The sequence below is a fragment of the Talpa occidentalis genome, unplaced genomic scaffold (genome assembly GCF_014898055.3).
Source record: "Talpa occidentalis isolate TD23 unplaced genomic scaffold, MPIMG_talOcc4v2.1 talOcc4.6, whole genome shotgun sequence".
Lineage (NCBI taxonomy): Eukaryota > Metazoa > Chordata > Mammalia > Eulipotyphla > Talpidae > Talpa > Talpa occidentalis.
Genome location: NW_023604972.1, coordinates 107,387,851 through 107,407,453, shown reverse-complemented (window position 1 = coordinate 107,407,453; position 19,603 = coordinate 107,387,851). Strand labels below are relative to the sequence as shown.

The 19,603-nt window shown below is 38.0% G+C and overlaps 1 protein-coding gene across 2 annotated transcripts in view; it reads left to right on the top strand.

Annotated features, from left to right (window-relative positions):
• Positions 1–8,537: 8,537 nt before the first annotated feature.
• LIX1 (limb and CNS expressed 1) overlaps positions 8,538–19,603 on the top strand; it is a 52,919-nt gene continuing 41,853 nt past the window's right edge. The window contains exons 1-2 of one of the 2 annotated variants that reach the window (XM_037530296.2): positions 8,879–8,910; positions 14,333–14,421. Coding sequence is in view for 1 of the 2 variants with exons in the window: in XM_037530295.2 (XP_037386192.1) it covers positions 8,829–8,910 (82 nt within the window). In the remaining variant the exon portion in view is untranslated. Of the gene's footprint in view, positions 8,911–14,332; positions 14,422–19,603 lie in introns of both variants that reach the window. The other variant, XM_037530295.2, reaches the window with a different exon arrangement.

The following is a 19,603-nucleotide window of genomic DNA, read 5'->3' as shown; positions in this document are numbered from 1 at the left end:
GCATAATTTTATTTTCTGCTATTTATATTGATAATGTGGCCATAGGAACAGGAATTTGAGTCCCATCAGGATTTTTACAGTTGCCAATTTTCATGTAAACCTGAGCCATGAAGAGTTAAGGGTTAAGGGAGGTAGTAGAAGGAATAGACAAAAGAAATGCCCTATTATTCCTAGCTGGGTAGGTCCAAAATATGTTCATTTCAGCATGGACACATAACTTACTGAGTAAGGAAAGAAAGAAAATACATGGTTCTATCTCCAAGATTTTATAATCCAGTGAGATATGATGGGTGCGTAAGTATGTATACCTCAAAGTATTCAAGTTTCTTCAACATTTGGAATCCAGGACAGTTAACAGTGCCTGTGAAAAATGACCACCAGATGGCAGTGTCACCCCACAGTCACCAGACGGCATTCTTAAATAACTTGGGTTGGTGATTAGATCTACCAGAGAAGATACAGGCAGAGATTTTTCCAAGATACATAAAGGCAGCAGATTTCCTTTCAACCTCTAAAAATTAATTCTGACTACTTGCAGGACCTATCATTACCTAATAAATTCACTTTAAAAATACAGGTGCAAAAAAAGGCCAAACACAATGCCCTTGAAAATTAACTTACACCAATTTTGGAAATAGGTAGTTTTAAATTTTAGGTATGTTTGTAAACTCAGGTTTTCATTTCTTATAATATCTACTTTAAAGCATTTTGATAACAGCTTAATAGACCCACAGGATGTTCATCTTAGAATGTATTTTATTTCACTGTCAAAGTATTTGGGAAGGAAACTGTGACCAATTCTACTCAGCTTTACTCAGTGAACACTTTGGGTACCAACTATATGTATGTGAAAAGCATATTACTGTTTGAGGTCTTAAGAAAGCAAGTCTTACCTTGTGGGTCACAGAACAAATTATTCAAATGTACAAATCTGAGCAATTATTTAGCTTACAAAATAAAGTCTAACCTTTTGGGATAATGATTAGTGCTAGCTACTAAAGATTTAGTAATAAATGATCTGGTAAGGGTTTAATTTTTTCTGAGTTACATCATTGGTGCTCAAAGGAAAGGTTACTAACTGAAGCTCAAGATAATTCTTTTAGCCAAGTACTCAGTAAATTTTCTGACAAAATAGTTGCCTCGTTAACTCAGCATATAAACCTGCTGCCTACATGTTTATCACTCACTTCTCCAGGATGGAAGGATGAGTTTAGTAGGTGCTCTGTAAGAGCACTTCCTCACACCGGTCTCTGGGACAGAGGGTCATTTCATCATCAGATTCAAACCCTTGGGGGGATGAAGGCTTACTATCTTCATTGTTCTTCATCCCTCAGAAGTTTGACCCTGATTTGCTTTCTGCAGTACTAAAGCCATCTTATGCAACAGTATAGGGCTGAGGTAGAGGTCAAGTTCAGGATAACCATGAGTGACACATAACCATGAGCATGGAAGTAACTCCAAAGCTTTTACAATATTTGCAAAGACTGATATTATTTCATTTTAAAGATAAATTTTTCTTCTACCTTAATACCGTAAATAATGATGTCAAAATTGATATTTTATATAACATTTAGAATTAGATTATTGTTGACTTGGTTCCATAAGTAGGAGCATATCTCATAATACTAATAATACATATTAATGGGAATGTATATCATAACACTACCTGCTTCCATTTAAAAAAAAAAACCACTTGAACTAAATTTTTTTTTTAAATGCTTACGATAAACTTTCAGTGGGTATAAGAGGCTTAACTTACTTTTAGGGGAAAAAAAATACATGTTCACACATCAGTTTCCAATTGTTTGGTATCATATGAATGATATCAGGAGGAAGTACACGAATGTCTAAGAGAATTTCTGCTAGCTGAAAGTGTCCTCTATTTGGAGAGATGAGAATAAAGACACACAGTTACAAAGCAGACTACTAAAGAGCCTGGCATCATTGAGGCATGCTGAGGAAATTCCAAGTACTGTGGATGAGTAGAAGGCCAGAGTGATTTGGTGAATTTTTGAGAGAGAAGGAGGATTTGGTTGAATAGGTAGACTGAAAAAGAGAGAGATTGTAAAGAGGAAATCATGCATAAAATCTGAAAGCCAGCAATGAATGTAGTACCCTCATTATGCTGTAGTTGGGAAAATAGTGTTTGTTTAGCAAAGGACAAACTAAAGAGGAATTTGAATTTTTTTTAAGTCCAACTTGACTTATTAGGAAAAGGAATAATTGTAGGTTTTTAAGAAGGGCAGTAATTTGATTTTAAAAGGAGGAAAGGGTAGAACAAAGGGAACTTTGCCAGTGTTGGAATAAATTGAAGGGACCTGGAAAGAATCTTAGTTTGTTTCTACAGTGTCCTAAGTATTAAGGTTAAGAAAACCTGGAATCAAATATTCTTATATCATGCAAGTGTTTTAGGGATTCTTTGTTGTTTTTATTTTAGGGCTAAGTAAACACTTTTACTGTTAAATTGCTTGCCCAAAGTCACATTGAGTGAGTACAATTGAGGGTGAGTAGAGGAAAACAAACTTTGTGTTGAGCCCAATGGTTTCTTCTGCAAATTCACTAGGGACCATGACCTTTGACTTGTCTTTCTGGTACTGTAGACGTGTGAGAGAAGACAGTACTCACAATCTCACAAGAGGTCCAAGTTAAAAGTCCTATCCTCCAGAAAGTTTTCTCCCCTTTTAGAAAATAATGACTTTCGTGCATCCCTGGTGGCGCAAGGGGTTAAGATACAACCTATGAAACTATCCACAGCCACTGCAGCCTGAGTTCAATCCCCGGCCAGGCCAGGGAACAACCCGCATGGTACAGCAGACCTCTCCTGACTAGCCCGCTGCTCCCCTTAGCAATGTGTTTCAGTCAGTCTGCCCGTTCTGTTCCCCTCTGTCTCTGGTGAATCCTTTCACCCCCCACACCGCTGGCCTGTACCCCAGTTCTTGTATGCATAAATAAATCTTAAAAAAAGAAAAGAAAACAATGACTTTCCCATAAGTCTTTTCATCTCACAAACCCAAGAAAACCCATATCCACAGATGAAAGTCCTAACTGGAACTTTTCTAATTTTTCATGGGCAAATTGGATGGCAGCAGAATGGTTGGCCTTGGAGAAGTTTTTTTTCCTTGAACTCAAGGCTACTGAGTTACCTTAAGAAGATAAGAATATATTACCCTCTAACCTGGTCTTTCTTCAGTTTCAATTTGTGGGGGGAAAAAAAGTCCCAGCCCTCTTTTTATAGTTTCTTATTTCTCCTTTAAACAAATTTTCAAAAGAAATAATGTTTCTTCTGTGTCAGCAAGATGCATGCTAAATGCAGTGCTCTGGTTGGGGCTGCATAGGAAGTAAAATGGAAATTATAGTTTACAGTGTGAAATGGATGGGCACAGGCTTTTATCTTAATGTAAGCATATCCAGAAATGTGGCCTGAATTGAATTAAGAGTATACTAATGATGCAGTCTTTACAGGAAGCTCCATCTAAAATATATGGAGCTGTGAAATTACTGGCTTGCTTGAACCTAATATCTCCATCAGCTAGCTAACCTCCGGTTTAAGTTATTTGTTTATAACCAATCAACATTCTCCCTGGGTTTGTTTTAATCTAATAATAATTTTTTTTCATTCTTTATCTGCTCACTAATGTTGCAAAGATTTCAACATCTCATTCAACTCATATCCCCAGAAACATTACTTTAGCTAAAGAAGAAAAGGTAGTTCCAGTTAGCCCGTGCAGACTGGGTGTGTGTCTCCTCCACAGCAAGTCCAATGAAGACTGACTCAGTCTCAGCTGGAGTTTCCATGCCTTCTCAGGATCAGTCTGATCACTTGATAGCCACAATTTGTGTAGTTTTCTCCTGACTACCCAACATAATAAATTCCTGTCCTAAATAGGGGGAGTGGGGAGAGGGGGAGATTTTTGTGGTAAAATGTGGGGAGAGGGAGAGGCATAAACAATTAGATTAACGTTTATGAAAATGTAAAGGTTGCTGGCTAAATCCACTCCAAAATCAAAACAAAAAAATTTAAACTATCCTTTTCAAAATACACACATATTACGCTGGAAGTCAGCCAGTTACACTTAAGGTAATCAGTTCAGCTTTCACAAAACACATATCTAGTGACCCTAGAGTTTGGTGTCCTTATCTCCAATCTTACACATCTGAGCATCCAAATTCTCCCACTTTTACATAACTGACTTTATCCTGGAAGTGTAGGCCCAGGAACTAGCAAAGCCTCCCTCAAGGATCTCTTTTGTCTCTAGAGTATTTCTTAAAGAATCAATGTTATTTCCCTTGGAGATCAACCAATACAAGGCTAAATAACAGAGCACATAAAACAATCCAAGATGACATGGGCTCAGGGAGATTGGATTCTCAGGTAAAGGGGTCAACTGCATGGTAGAAAATAGAAACCAGGCTTTGGGTGGCAATCATAATGCTGTATACCTGAGTTCTATACAGTGGAATAAGTCAATGTTCAATAAATTTTTTTTAATTACCCCATGAAAAGAAAACCATTAAAAAAATAATAAAGATGATTGGGGCACATTCAGGATGTCAGAGAGAGAGGTATGTGTTTGTATGTGTCCTAGATAAATGAGAGATTTGCTTTCAAAGTGTTTGCTGTTTAAGAGTGTTAGCTCTGCTCAGGAAAATAAGGGGCAGTTTACTAGTGGCTTTATCTGCATGGGGGGTATTATTTTAGAAAAGCATTTTTCATAATTTTCTATGAAAGTGAAACATATTTCTGTAATCTCTAAATGAGATAAAATCAGTTTCATATTTGTTCATGTAGTTCAACAGATTAATACTTATTGATGATTTCCTAATTGTAATGAAATACCAATGAACAAATGTCCAAGATCAAGTTTTTACGTAGCCTGCGATTTTAAATTTCTTTTGTCTAATAATCTGAAGTTGCCTTTCTAATTGACCCGCTCTTAAATACATTGATTAAAACATCTCTTTGGTCCTTTCTTAGTTGAGAGTAAACAAAGTAACAATGAGCAACCATTCCATTCCTTTGACTTGTTCCTTCCCTGTCAAGAGTTGATGTTACCCAGCCATTTATTTCTCCCACTGGTCTCTTCCTATTTGAGGTTAAACAAAGCTGACACTGAACAGTCATTAGCCAGTCATTACCGCTGCAAATTCCATTTCTTCTTGGCCATTTTCCCTCCCACAAATGCCCCAGGCAGCTCTGGCCCTTCCCATGCCCCCTACCCAACTCCCATTGGAATCTGGAAGGACATGATGTCAGTCATTTCCCATTGTTTTTATAAACTATTTGCTCTCTCTTTTAATCCATTTAGTTACATGACTCCAACTAGCTGTCCTTTATTTACTCTATCTTAAATTATACATTTTTAAGAATTGAGGCATTAGCAAGTAAACAAAGAAATTATTTCAGGAAAAATAACTTTCCTGAAACTCAATCAATATCTGTTCCCTTCCACAATCACCTGATTCTCTAGAGATGAGTGGTTATATATTGATTCGCTCAGGCCCGATTACTGCAGATTTAGTCTTTGGTGTCCACATGTCTTGTTCTGAAAACTTTCAAGACTGGCGTCTCAGCAATTTCACTGCAGCTTCCCCATCATTACCACTCTCTTGCTTTACCTACCCTAGCCTCTTCTGAACATAGCAGATTATGTTGTGGGGAGTCCAGGAGGATATTGGAGGCTCCTTCCTGCTGTTAACTAAAGATGATTCTTTGATGCATTGGTTATGTTTTCTGACAATCTGGAGTTTATTTCAATTGGTGACTCCCATCTTTTTATCATTTGTGTACCTGTAAGGAACCGTTTAACAGCAAAAATGTTATGAGGATGCCTTTCTCCCTAACAATAGGAATGAGTTTTCTTTCCCTTATCAGAAAAAAATCATTGCCATAGACATTTTTGTCTCATTGTGCATAAAATGGTGCAAAATACTGACCTTGATTTGACATATTCTCAGAGGTCTCTGTATTCCCTGGGGCTTGGACTGTGTGCTATTACATGAGCCTTTCTATTTCCCCAAACTCTCTATACTTGGTATTAGTCTGATAAGAATTATGAAAACATCATTTTGGTTTTCATCATAGTCATCTGCCGTTGTTTCAATTCTTTAATTTTTCTGCTAGCATTTGCCTCAGGTGGTTGTGGTTGACAGTGAAATCTAACATGTGAACTATATAGCATCTGCACTAAAAATAGACACATGGCACAGGGGTTTTTCAGACTCTTCCATTTCTATATCAAAAGAGAATAGTGAGAAACCAGCTAGTTGTTTTTCTAGAGCAAAAGACTTTGAAGAGGAGAAATCGTTGTGGGCAGAGAAGAAAAAAATACATAAGCCAGGGTTTTAAAAAACATCTACTAAAAGATGAAGCTTAATGGGAAAGAAGAAATTATAACTATTCAAATGAGAGCTTGTAAAATCCACCTTTCTAGAATTCTCTTTTCATTTCTTAAAGTATAATTCATTAAAGATTATGTTATTTTTGTGAAATTATCTTGGCAAAGTTGTCTTGGGGGTTTCTAAGAAGATGCTCAGTTTACCACTTTTATAAAAAAGTCTTGTGAAGGTTGAAAATTAGTTTTCTTAACACATTCATATCTTTCATTTTAGTTACTAGCATTGGTGTGAGTATATTTGAATTTATCCTATTTCTTTGTGTCTCTTGTATTAATAAAAGGATATGAAATTATAGGAATACAAGTGATTTGTTTGAAGACCAGTTCAGCTTTTAGGAAATAAATGCATGACTACCCCAAAGATTAAAAAAGTCTTAATAGGACATTTATTTTACATGGGAAAAATTATTTGGAATAATAAAGCAGGAACTTTTCCTGAAGTTGCAATTTGAAAAAAAAGTTTTGATAATATCTTTGCTTATTTGTAATATAACCACAGGATCGTAGAAGCTAGATCTAAAAGAGACCATTTAGTTCAACCCCCTAGTTTTGTAGCTGAGATCTCTGAGCCCAGCAAAGACAAGTGACTTCCTCTAAGTTAGACACATAACAAAAATTGAATTCCAAGTCTTACTAATTCCAAATTCAGTGCTCCCTACACTACTTTACACAACGAAAATATTTCTATGTACTACTTGAATTAAATTTAATACCATATAAAGGCCCATTTGTTGATTGAAATCGCAGCCTCAATCATTTCTTTTTTTTCCTGTGTTTTATATTATCAGCCTCACTCCTTTAAAAATTCTATATTACTTTTCCTGTTTCTGTATCAAAAATCTTGAACATCTTGGCTTCCAATTCAATATCACACAGAAAATACTCATTTATTTGCACTTTGTGACCAGTCAATGTATAATAGTTTCTGTCCATAGAATGTCTAGTTTCTGTTTTAAATTATAAACTCTTAGATGGCGAGGACACAGGCAATTTCCCATTCTGAACAACCCATGAAAGCACACATTGGGACCCTAAACAAGTATCTTAACATGAAGTGCTACTACGTTCAAGTTCTTTTTTACAATACTATCCGTACTGCACAGCTCTGTGTCTCTGTCGTGTGTGGCACACACTTCCTGTGGGCGCTTGCTAAGTGTGGTCATTATAATAGGAATTACTACTGCAGCTCTGTTCCTTCTGTTTCCTTTTATTAAGCTCACCCTCCTACCAACGAGCTGGAGAAGCTTATCACATGGAAAACATTTATTTTTATATAATCTTTAAAGGACTGGTTTCACTTAATCACATAATGCAACATAATTATGGAATCTAGAATGTGGAAAGAATCTCTTGTGCCTAGCCTTGAACAATATTTTTCTAAAAAATAAAGAAGTTCTCAATAACCCTTCCACATAGGTTACAGTCATTAAATCAGTTCTTTTGTCTCTGACAGAATCCTTATTACTTCAATGGATTACCATGACTTATATTTCTGTCTCCTGTGGAAAAACATTTAGCATTGTTGTGAGTCGTGTAGCACATTGGTTAAAAAAAAAAAAAAAGCTGTTTTCTTAAGATCTTTTAATGGCCACTATATTCTTTTGCTAAGTTTTTGTTTGTTTGTTTTGCTTCTCCTGAAATTTTTAACAGAGAGGAATAACATAAAATGAGAGCGAGGAGTGCATGATATCAGAATTAAAAGTCAATCTTGGGAATGATTAGTCTTGAAGAGTAAATAGGGAAGGAAGTATCCCCAGGCAAGTTGTAAGTGTCCCGGATTTGACTTGCTGATACCTCTCAAATATGACTATAATGGGGGGGGGAGGGGCTTACAACCAGGTTCCCAAAAAAGATGCTCCTGGATTCAAATAGAAGTGACCCTTTGATGCCTGCCTGAATCCACAATCTTTATAGCTCTTCTTTATCAAGAAAGAATTAAGTTACTCTGATTATGAGCCTGAAGTCCAGAGCTGGAAACTCCTTTGTTACTATGGAAATTTCCTTGAGAAACAACCTTCTTGATTCTAGGTAGTTGGGGGCAGCACAGTTGAAATTGAGGGACCAGAAGAAATAGCCACGTCAGAAAGCTGCACACCATTCAGGCAAAATTTGGTTGGAGAGGAAAGCTATCCCATGATTCCGGAACTTCCCCAACTAGCCTGTAGGTGGGTGTGTTTAACAGAAGGAAGCAATGGGAATTCGCCTGTCAGCCAGCCTTTAGAGCTAATTAGCTCAGCATACAACAAAGATAAGTGAGCCTAGGAGGAGGGGCCCCTGTGGGGTCTTTAGATTCTGGGAAATGTCTGATTGGCAGATGTTAAAAGGGATTCTTTGGTAATCCTGTGCATCAATGAGCTGCACAAATTCAGTCCAGGACTGCAAGAATTCAGGCATGAGGACACTGTGCAGCAAGCGCGCACAGGCAGACTCAAGATGGACAGAACCTTGGAGTCCCTGAGACATATCATTGCCCAAGTCTTGCCTCACAGAGACCCAGCTCTGGTCTTCAAAGACTGTAAGTACTGAAAGGGAAAAAGTTGTGTTTTTTTTTTCTTACTTTTTTAGAAAATAGCCCTAAACGCCTAGTCACATCCTATTTAAGTATGATTTCTCCTAAATCTCTGTAGTCGTGTGCTGTGGTCAGAGTGATATTTAACTTGTTCCTGACTTCAGTCAGATGAATCATTTCATTTCAGCTATGGGTATTGGTCACTGGGTTATTTTGTCAATGATAGAACTTGCTAACCATTTAGAAGGCTTGCCTAAAAATTTAAGGCTCATCTAAGATGTAGTGAACTTTTCCAGATGCTGATTTAAGTAAAGCAAGGCTGATTGGTACTAAGATTAAAACTGAAAATAACTTGAGTATAATAATAATATTTCCCTTTATTTGTTAACCTGCTTAAGCTATTAATATTGATTAATAGATTCTGTTAAAACAAGTTTTGTGTTTGTTGAAATTTTTGTTGCAAACAAAAACTAACAATAAATCACCACTGAGGACTTGAATTTTGGTGATAAATTATAACACTTCAGTAAAATACCAATAAAATAAGATTTCTCTTCATCAATACCCTCCTCCCACACCCCCCAAGAAATCTAAATGTCTATGGCAAAGTTATTTCAAAATATTTTTTTAATGACTATGAAAAATAATTCAATCAAGGTTTCCAATTCTAACAATACTATTAAACCATTTGTCATGTAACTTTGTTTCTGGAACCAATTTGATTTTTTGCTGCTGCAAAACAGACTATCTTCAAGTTGTATCTTATCTACAGTGGGTTTCGTATTACAAAGGGCTTCTGAAATAGAACTTTGCTATGGAACTGCCCAAAAGGTAAAATGCATATGGATTTTTTTTTTTTTACTTCAATAGGTTACAGGTTTCTTTGTGGATTTCGTTATGTTTGTCTCCATCAAACATCAATGGTTTGCCTTCTGATTGCTGAATAATGTTAGTTTCCAGATGTCCCTTTGGTTTATATTTCTCATGTGTGATGAAGAAAGAAATGTTAGACCATTTTATTCTATAAATTTTTCTTCTTAGAAATTAAATTGTAACCAATCTGTTCTCTCAGGCCTAAAGTAAAAATTCTCTCTCTCTCTCTCTCTCTCTCTCTCTCTCTCTCTTGCGCTCTCACCAATATTGTCTTCAAGGAAGTGTCAATAGCTGTTAGAACTAATAAAAATCACTCTCTCCCCCAGTCTAGCCTAGAGACTATTCGCATGTGATGTTTCTTTAAGTCAAAAGGGAAGGAAAGAATGTCTCTTTCTTACAATAACACAGAATTTACTAGTGAAAGGCAAAAGGGCTCTTGACCTGCCTAAAACTTTAGATAAACTGCACAGGACCAGTGGTCTTATAATGAGGGTTTAGCTAGTGGAATCAATGAAAAGAAGCAGAGGGAAAGTTTTTCACTGAGCTCATTGTGAATTTTAGAAGTTTAATCCAAAATTCTGTGGTCCACTTTTTTTTTAAATATTTATTTATTTTTGCATGCAAGAGCTGGGGTACAGACCAGAGATGTTGGGGGGGAGGGCGGTGAGAGGATTCACCAGAGACAGAGCGGGGAACAGAACAGGCAGATTGACTGAAATACGCTGCTGAGGGGAGCAGGGACTGAGGCAGAAGAGATCTGCTGTGCCATGTGGGTTGCTCCCTGCGGTGGTTAACCCCTTGCGCCAGCAGGGAGGCCCCTGGGGTCCACTTTTTAAACTGAATTAAATTCCAGCAATTGTTTACAGTTTCGCAGAGAGAATAAAATAGAAAAGGGTTAAAATAAAGTGTACATTTTATTCTTCCATCCAGACTTTTGGAGGAAAAACAAAACAGAGTCCTTTTTATATGTTTTCATTCATTAACAAAGAGGCTAAATTTGTTTCATTGCCTCTTATTTACGCTAGAATAGACGACCCCTCTGAATCTATTGCATGCCTTAGAAAGTGTGAATATATTATACCGCTGATCCCCTCTCATAAGCCAAATGGCAAATTTTTGTGCCAGGATTTTTCATACCATCAAAACATTCAAACACTTATTATCCTCCTGGAATAAATGGGCACGAGCTTTCTTACATTCTGGAAAAGGATATAAAACATCTGCCTGAGGGCCATGCCAGACATTGGAAACCTATCTAGCACATGGCAGAGGTTAGCATGAGGAGTCATTTTCTTTGGCCAACCCCTAAGTTGCTGCCGCCACACTCCTGTTTTACACAGCCTGTAAAAAGCTGCCATCAGCCTTGAATGGCAGATTCTGAGCCTCCTCTCCTAGAAGTTCCTGACTTCTCTGCCCCCAGCCCAGTCCAATTGCTTCCTGCCAGAAAGAAAGAACTAAGCACATGTCACTGCCAATTCCTTAAGAAAAATTGCTACCTTGCTTTCCTGTAAGATGAAAAACCAATCCACAAATTTTTAAAATCCAGCCCAGCTGAACAAAGAAGAACAAAAATCACTCAGAGGTCTTTTTCTAAATATCTCTCCTATAATTGCAAAGGCATTTTTCTCTCTTCATTTTGGAAACACACAGTAGAGAAGATGCAGAGGATCATTTGATTAATCTGTTGCCCTCAGTTGGCTTTTGACTTGTTAAGAACAAGCAATAGTACATGGAGTTTTTCCTTCAAGTTGGCCAAGAGACGCACCAACAGAATTTTTCTGGTCTGAGACAGATGCACATAGGATTAGTATCATTCACTTAATTAAATAAAATTTGCTTTTCTCAGCCAAGGAGTCCCTCCAAGTGACATTTTGCAAGCATTAAACCTCTCATTTCTTTTAGACAAAGTGTTCATCTGGCAAAGTTGTGATTTGTTTTTTATTTCCTTTCCTGGAAGGAAAAGAATTCTGTACCATGCCCACCCCGCCTTCCCTATTTCACTTTTCAAATGAAAAGGCATTTGAGGTTTACGCAAATCGACAGTGGGCTGTTCTCCACTATCTGCAAGTCTCCATCTTGTACCAAGTAGCACTGGGAATCCCTGCACCACCAAACAGAATGTCTCTGCAGAGAAATTAAGGCGTATCTCCAAGCTGCTCTCCATTCTTGGCTTTGTGTAATATCCAGTTTCTTTTCATGTGTCATGTCCAAATTCTAGCAACCAAAGATGAGCTATTCTAAAAACCAGCCCCTGTCAGCAATTCTGAGTATATGTGAGCTTACTATTTGTTTGCCACTGTTTGACAATTCCTCATACGTTTTCTCAAAGGAAACCACCACATGATTTCTTTTTTTTTTTTTTTTTTTTTTAATTTTCTAGAGGCATGTCTTATTTTATTTTTATTATTTGTTTGTTTGTTTGGTTTATACATGCACTGGGTACAGTCAGAAGCGCGGGAGGGTGAGAGAATTCACCAGAGCCAGAGCGGGGAGCAGAGCAGGCAGAAGGACCGAAGGACACTGCTGAGGGGAGCAGCGGGCGGCAGGAGAGGTCTGCGCGCCATGTGGGACCCTCCTCTGGTGGCCGGGGAGCAGCCGGGGATTGAACCGGCTGCAGAGGTTGCAGGCAGCTTCGCAACCCAGCGCTCAACCGCTGCGCCACCGGGGAGGCCCACCACATGATTTCAAGATGCTTGCACTTTCAGATTCTAATCTGAGTCTTAACTCTTTCAAATTACAAGAGCAGGTAATAGTCTTATCTGCCATCATTGGACTCTTTCTTCATCCATTCATAGTAATACTCAGATGTCAAGTCCTTATCGTGTGAAGATGGGCACTATGCTAGGAACATTTATTCTTCACAGCAAGCCAGTTATGTGGGTACTGTTGCTATCGATAGGTGAGGGAACTCAGATGCATTATGGCAGTTAAGGTGACTTGTCCAAGGTTACACAGCTTGTAAGTAAAAGAGCCAGGGTTTGCTCTTCCAACTCACCTTGAAGTCATTACAAAACATTGCCTCTTAAAGTTGCTATATTACATATTAGTCATGCTGTTAGATCAATAACTTTTGGAAAACAGAGGAGGTAGAGACCTGAACTTTTCTGAAAGTAAGGAGAAAATCCATTCAATAGGCAAATCTGAACAAGGGTATGAGAGAGAAGGGCATCTTTGAGGAGAGAGAACTTGTCCAAAGCCAGATCAGGCAATGCAAAAAAAAATCGATGCATTGAGGGAGGTGGAGACAAGTCTGAGAAGGCAGGTGGAGTCACACTGAAATGTAGGCAATGGGGAGCCATTGGAGTTTACAGTGATCCTAGATTAGTTCTGGAAGTTTATGGCCTATGTTGCTTTCGGGGAAAAGATTATATTGACATCTGTTGGAAGTACACTTCCTGACACCAGGCTGGAGAGAACTAGCTTTTTCACAGCAAGATTCCTTTTGTCTATTCAGGCAAGAAACAAGATTTGTGAATGTGAACCTGCCCCAGGGAAGAAACCACTTTTTCTAAGTGAAGGCCAAGGTCAAGGCAAAAGTTCTCAGGTTGTTGAAAAGTAGCTTAGTTGTCACTGCAGCCATGAGCATGCTTAAGTTTCTTACAAAGTGACATGATAGATTTCATTGACATGTTTCCACCAATTTTATAATGAAAAAATAGACTTGAAACTTCTCCAAACATTGCACAGGTAGGAGGAAATTTCTCACATATTTACATTACCTCTTCAACTTAGGGGAACATTTTTATGCATAAAAGGTTCTATTACATCAGATAGGTGAACACATAAAAAAAGTACATTTTATTTATAAAAAGTACATTTTATTTTTATTTAAAAATATCTTTGTAAACATGAATCTGGCTGTATGCAACATGAGAGCAAAAATCCTCAAGAGTCATATATTTTCTCCACCCTCTGCCTCTTGGTGTAGTTACCTGAAATCTATGAATTTGACGATACATTTATGGATTTTGCATTTCACAGAGTAGAATGTAAAGGATGAAGGTACTTATGCAGTAAAATCCCTACACATATTGCATTGCATTCCACTACATAAAATGGCCTGAAAAAATATAGTTTAGGAAAAAAAACCAAAAACCTCCACTGCTGTATAGTTCATTTTACATTAATGATAACATCTTAATTACAATAATTGAACTCTGCTAATTGTGGCATCTAAACTGTGGGAGTCCGTTCCACTGAAGCCTATTTAAATACTAATTTTACTTTATTTACTACAGGATATGTCTTTTTTTAATCTGAATTTATGCTCAGAGAAAAATGCATATTTCATTTTCAGCTATTACTGACTTAAGCACTATCCTGTTCTTTTTAATTTAGTAACTATACAGTGTGAAGACTTCAAATACTGAAAATATCAGCCCTAATTTTTTGATCACGAGTGGCCACATCTGCCCTAATACATTTATTTCTTAGTATGAAAATGAGATTAAACAAATCAAAATAAAATTTTGATTGACATCCATTCTGTGATCAAATCTGATACCTCTTCATGGTCTGCTGTCTCATCTCACCACAGGCTTTTTTTTTTTAACAGTTGAGATTTGTTAGCCTGAACTCAACTTTAACAACTTCTGAAATTCATGTGTTAAGTTACAGCCCATAATAGGATACAGCTGCACGAGGGTGAGTTTCTAAGCATATGATTTTTCTGTTTAAATGACACGGTTTTACTGATTATGTGCTACAGATTGATTTAAGAAATGTAAGACAACTTTAGAAGCCTTTCATACAAGAATCTTCTTTATTTAATACATTTCATATTGAAGTTTTAACCCTAAAGGCTCTGATTTCTTTTCCTCTGTGTTCAAATGCTCACAAAAATTTACTCTATCAAGATAGTTAAAACAATCCTATTTTAACAAAAAGAAAAAAAAGAATCCCATTGGAAGTTCAATATTGACAAAACAGGCAAGGCACTCCTTGAGTCTCTCTGTGTTCTCTCACTGGTGCCCATGGAATGCTATTTGAGTTATGGTTTTGCTTTTTTTTCCCAGCTGCGATGATAATCAGTTGATCCCTATTTTGATCTCATCCCCTTAGGCAGCTGCAGGGACCCATCATCTAGTCACCACTCCTCTGGCACATCCGCCTGTCCTGTGTAGTTTACATTTCTCTCGTATGGTTTTGTACAATGAGTTATAGCTTGGCGGGCATGTTTTTATCCACAGCTACATAGGAAGTCCCAAGAAGGCAGAGCCATACCTTGCACTTCTGTGTAACCCAAGGTGCCCCCCACAGCACCAGGCACCGAGCAGGTACACAACAGACATTTTCTGGTTGTGCATTGGTTTTCTCCTTCTTTAAAAGGATGTTATATTTTTTCCCATTATTAGGTGTTAGATGTTTCCCATTGTTTATGATGAAATAAACTGTTTCATTTCAATCATGCCTTCTAAGACTTCCTCCACTGGCACCTTGATCACAACTGAGTTGCACACAGGTTAAGTAACAGCCAGGTGAGACAGAAGCCTCCATAGGAAAAGAGGCTCCAAAAATAAACACAGCTACCTTGGACAACTTCCCCAGAACACTGCGTGATTGGCGATGCCCCACATTGGCACCGTAACTTAGTTGCTAATCCTATGTCTCTCCTAGGTCTGGCCTTTAGTGTGGGTCCCCAAAGGCTATGCGCCTTGCTCTTTAGAACCAAGCAATCTCTGTCCCTTGTACATAAACCCTAGGTAGATTGCTGCAGTGGGGTCCTTAAGAACTTTCATTTAATGACTAAACTCACATTTGCACAGATTTGATCATTTTAGCTAAACAGAATTGGTCAGCAAAACAACAATTTTGTTTCTTTTTTCTTGGCAGGGTGGGGATTCCTTCTTAGTTATCTAAAATCAATAGTCCTACAAAGTCTCTTTTAACTACAATGAAATATTGATGCCTAATGGAACATGGGAAAAATATATACTTTCTAATTGGTTAAATAGATTACATCGGGCTTTTATTTTATGCAGTTTTTGTGATTGGATGACATCATCTGACCCAGAGTGCACATATTAGCCACACATGGGAACTCAGGCTTGCTGTTACTGTTTAATCCAGTACTCAATGATATTTCATTTCAATTTAACTTTGTCATTCCCCCTTGCTCCTTCATAGTCTTTCCTCTCTACTTTCTTTAAAAAAAAAAAAAAATTACCCTGCACTTCCAAAGATATATAAGGGTTTTAAAAATGTGTTATTTAAATTCCTCCCACAAATGATTTACAGTTCAGTAATTTTAATTCTAAAGATGAAAATTAAAGCAAAAAGAATGATATCTTGCTTTCATATTTTGGAGAATCTCCCAAGAAGTTAACTGTGTAAAACAACCCAAAGGATTATAATTCTCTCAGGAAAGTATTCAGGATAGGGGATGGAGACCAGACCAGAAGAAAAGAAAAAGCAAACAAAGGAGAAACACAACCAGCTTGCCAGCTGCTGCAGGGGCTGGGCATTGACTCTGGAGCATTAACTAAAAGAAAGTTCCTCTGCTGGGAACAAAGCAAGACTCCGAGCTGTCTCAGTCCTGCTGTGTGGCTGTGGCTACCTTTGAAAGAATGTCTACACAAAAGAAAAAGGGGCCCAAGATTCCTGCACATTGTGGCCAACCCACAAGCTTTGTCAGCAAGATTTCATTAGCCTGGTAAAACCTGGAAATGCCTGAGGATGGTTGGAAGCCACTAGACAGCCCCTCGGCTGGTCCATCAATGTCCTGGGTTCCCTCAAGCCAAGCACAAGACCCAAAGATACCCCATTTTGCTACCAATTCCATGAGAAGGGAACCTTGGTGTGAAGTCTTGAGCCCATTAAACTCTCGGGGGGATGGATCCTTTTCCATTTTTTCCTCAATTAAACTAGGAAATCACAGTGGTTGATTGAATTGCTAGAAAAGAAAATACAAATTAACTTTTAAAATATCACCTGTTAAGGCTAATTTAATTAGAGATTATATTAAAATATTACATAACATAAATCCATCTGCTTAAAGGCAGAGAATCAATTTGAAAATATGTGAATCATCTTGAAAGCCTCTTAATGATTTATCCTTAAATGGTAGTCTTTCCAATTTGTCGTTAATTGTTTTTGGCAAGGGAAATTACACCCAGCTTGAATTTTTTCTCTTGGAAGGCATAAAAACAATTGGTTCTTTTTTATTTTAGATAGATTTATAACACACTTTAGGATCCGTTTTTGCTGACAAATGACTGTCTTCCATGCAGGACTCACCTCATATTAGGTAATTGAACTGGACAATGAACTATATTTCTACATTCCTGAAGCATAAGCAGTGATTAAACATTAATTTAAAATAATTACCTTCCTTTGTAGTTTTTGCTAAGAACAGATCTATTGCCTTGAGATTCATTAAAAAGTGAAAAATGGGGCAAACCTCCATGTTTCCAAATTTTGAGACTTATGTAGCATTTCATCCATTCATTTTCTGACTGTGATAGTGTTGACTTTACAAATGAATATAAAAAAGATTTTTTTCCTTTCCATCTCTGAACTCTTGCATATTTTAGAAATAAATTAAATAGCACAATGTACACAATTAGAAAGCTTCCAGACTTGCTGACTATTTTTAGAATATTTAATGACATGGTTTCCAATCCAGGAACACTTAGTAGCAAGATGCAATATGCAAGCATATAATCATGCCTTTTCCTTTCTTCCTTTACCTTCTCTAACTGCACAAATAATAGCTACCACTCTAGTGCTTTCTATGTTTGAAACTCTATTCTGAACATTTTCCAATGTAAGCCTTACACCACCACCACCTGTGATGTAGATACTGTATTTTACATCTAGAACTGAAGTGTGGAGAAGTTAGGTGTCTGTTTTTTAAAGATTTATTTATGCATACAAGAACTGGGGTATAGGCCAGAGGTGCAGGGGGTAAGAGGATTCACCAGAGACAGAGTGGGGTAAAGAACAGGCAGACTGACTGAAATACACTGCTGACGGGAGCAGTGGGCGAGGCAGGAGAGGTCTGCTGTGCCATGTGGATAGCTCCCTGGCTGGCCAGGGATAGAACTAGTGCTACAGAGGCTGCAGATAGCTTCGTAGTGCTGTGCTTAACCCCTTGCGCCACCAGGGAGGCCCTAGGTAGGTGTCTTGCAGTGAGAGCGACAGATTCAGACCTAGGTAATCAGAGTTCAAGCTTTTAACTACTAGGGAAACTGCCTGTTGATAAAAAGTAGTGAGATAAGATGCAGTATGCATTTTTGGGGTGTTTCAACCAGCATCTGTATTTGAGGGCTCCTCTCTAATGTACACTATAAGCCATGGGCATTTTCACTCTCCTCACCTCAAATTCCACATGAAAACACAGATCACGTGTCCCTATTAGCGGCTCCATCATGTCCAGTCTATGAAAATGACAAGCCCTGAATTTTTAGAATTAAAATGCTCTGAGTGTCAAGTTGTTGACACTCGGACTTCCTGCCTCCTTTAGGCTGGCAGAAAAAACAGCCTTGCTTGCGTCATCTCCTACCCACTTCTCAGAGTTTTCTGTCCAAGTTCCTCCCAGAAAGCATTCTTCTCAGGCTCACCCAGATGTACAAGAGCAACTGTACATTTTCCACAACTGTCTGGACCCTTTCTCTGCATGAAGGCACCACCACAGGCAGGGTAGCACCTTAGCAAAAACAAAGGACAGGGGACTCTGTGCTTGACTGTCCCCCCTACTTGGTTAAAGCTAGGGCACTGGGATCATGGAACTGGCTTCCAATTTTTAGGAGAAACTAGCTCTCCTTACTCCACCTCTTGTCAAAGTGTACCCCCTTCCTTATGGTGCCTTTTCCTATCCTTCCTGCACATAATTCCTTGACTGAGACATAACTATTTTCCTTACGCTTTTTGTCAAATGCCACCCTCACTCCTCATGGGGCACACCTGTCTCCCCACATCTGGGTCTGAACCTGAGGTGATTCAGCTTAGGTCCTCCTCCTATATGAAGATTTTTCCTGATCTTTTCAGCCCATATGTATCCACCTTTTCCCCTTGCATTTATTTAATTACTATGCTATAAACTTTTAAGTTTAAAATACTAATATAAAATCATCTCTGTTCTGCAATGTAGCACACTAATATTTTGTCCAGTAATTATATTGTGAATATACTATGTCTGCAATCCAGTTGTAGGTCTTTATGAACAGACGCCTGTCTTGAACTTTTTTTTCGCTCTAAACTCAAAGTCAGGATCACCAGGTAGACCATGCCAGCGTCTCATTGCTGGATAATCATGGTGTTCTGTTCCACTGATATCAGAAGCAACTTTCAATCCTTTTCAAAGATGTCCCAGAGAGTCAACATAAATGAATTAGACTTGGCACTCCAAGAGAAAAGTCCTCACCATCCCCACTTAGCATTTTTCTAAGTTTAGATATCATAAAGCAAGCAAGTGACCAGCAATCACATGTCTACTCTGACAAGGCTTCATTTTTCTGTACCTGCTCCACTATTTCCAACTGGATCATGCTCTGTGGGCACCAGAGAGATTGACACATGAAACTTACTCTTCCACAAGCACGTTTTGACCTCTCCATGAATCCCAGTGATTTCCCTAACCTTCTACACCTTTAGACAATTGCACTGGAAATTTTCAGATATGTAGAGTTTTCTGATTCCAAATAAATTCAACAACTCCTTCTAGGTGAATAGCCTTGTGCTGGACACCAAGGAATCTATAGAAGAATAAACTTGAGCTCCTGCCCTCTATAATCTCACAGTCTGCTGTGAGTTAAAAACAGGAAGCTGGACTCTGTAAGATGAATTGTTATCACAAGTCCTTTCATTCCTCTGAACAGAAGGAAGT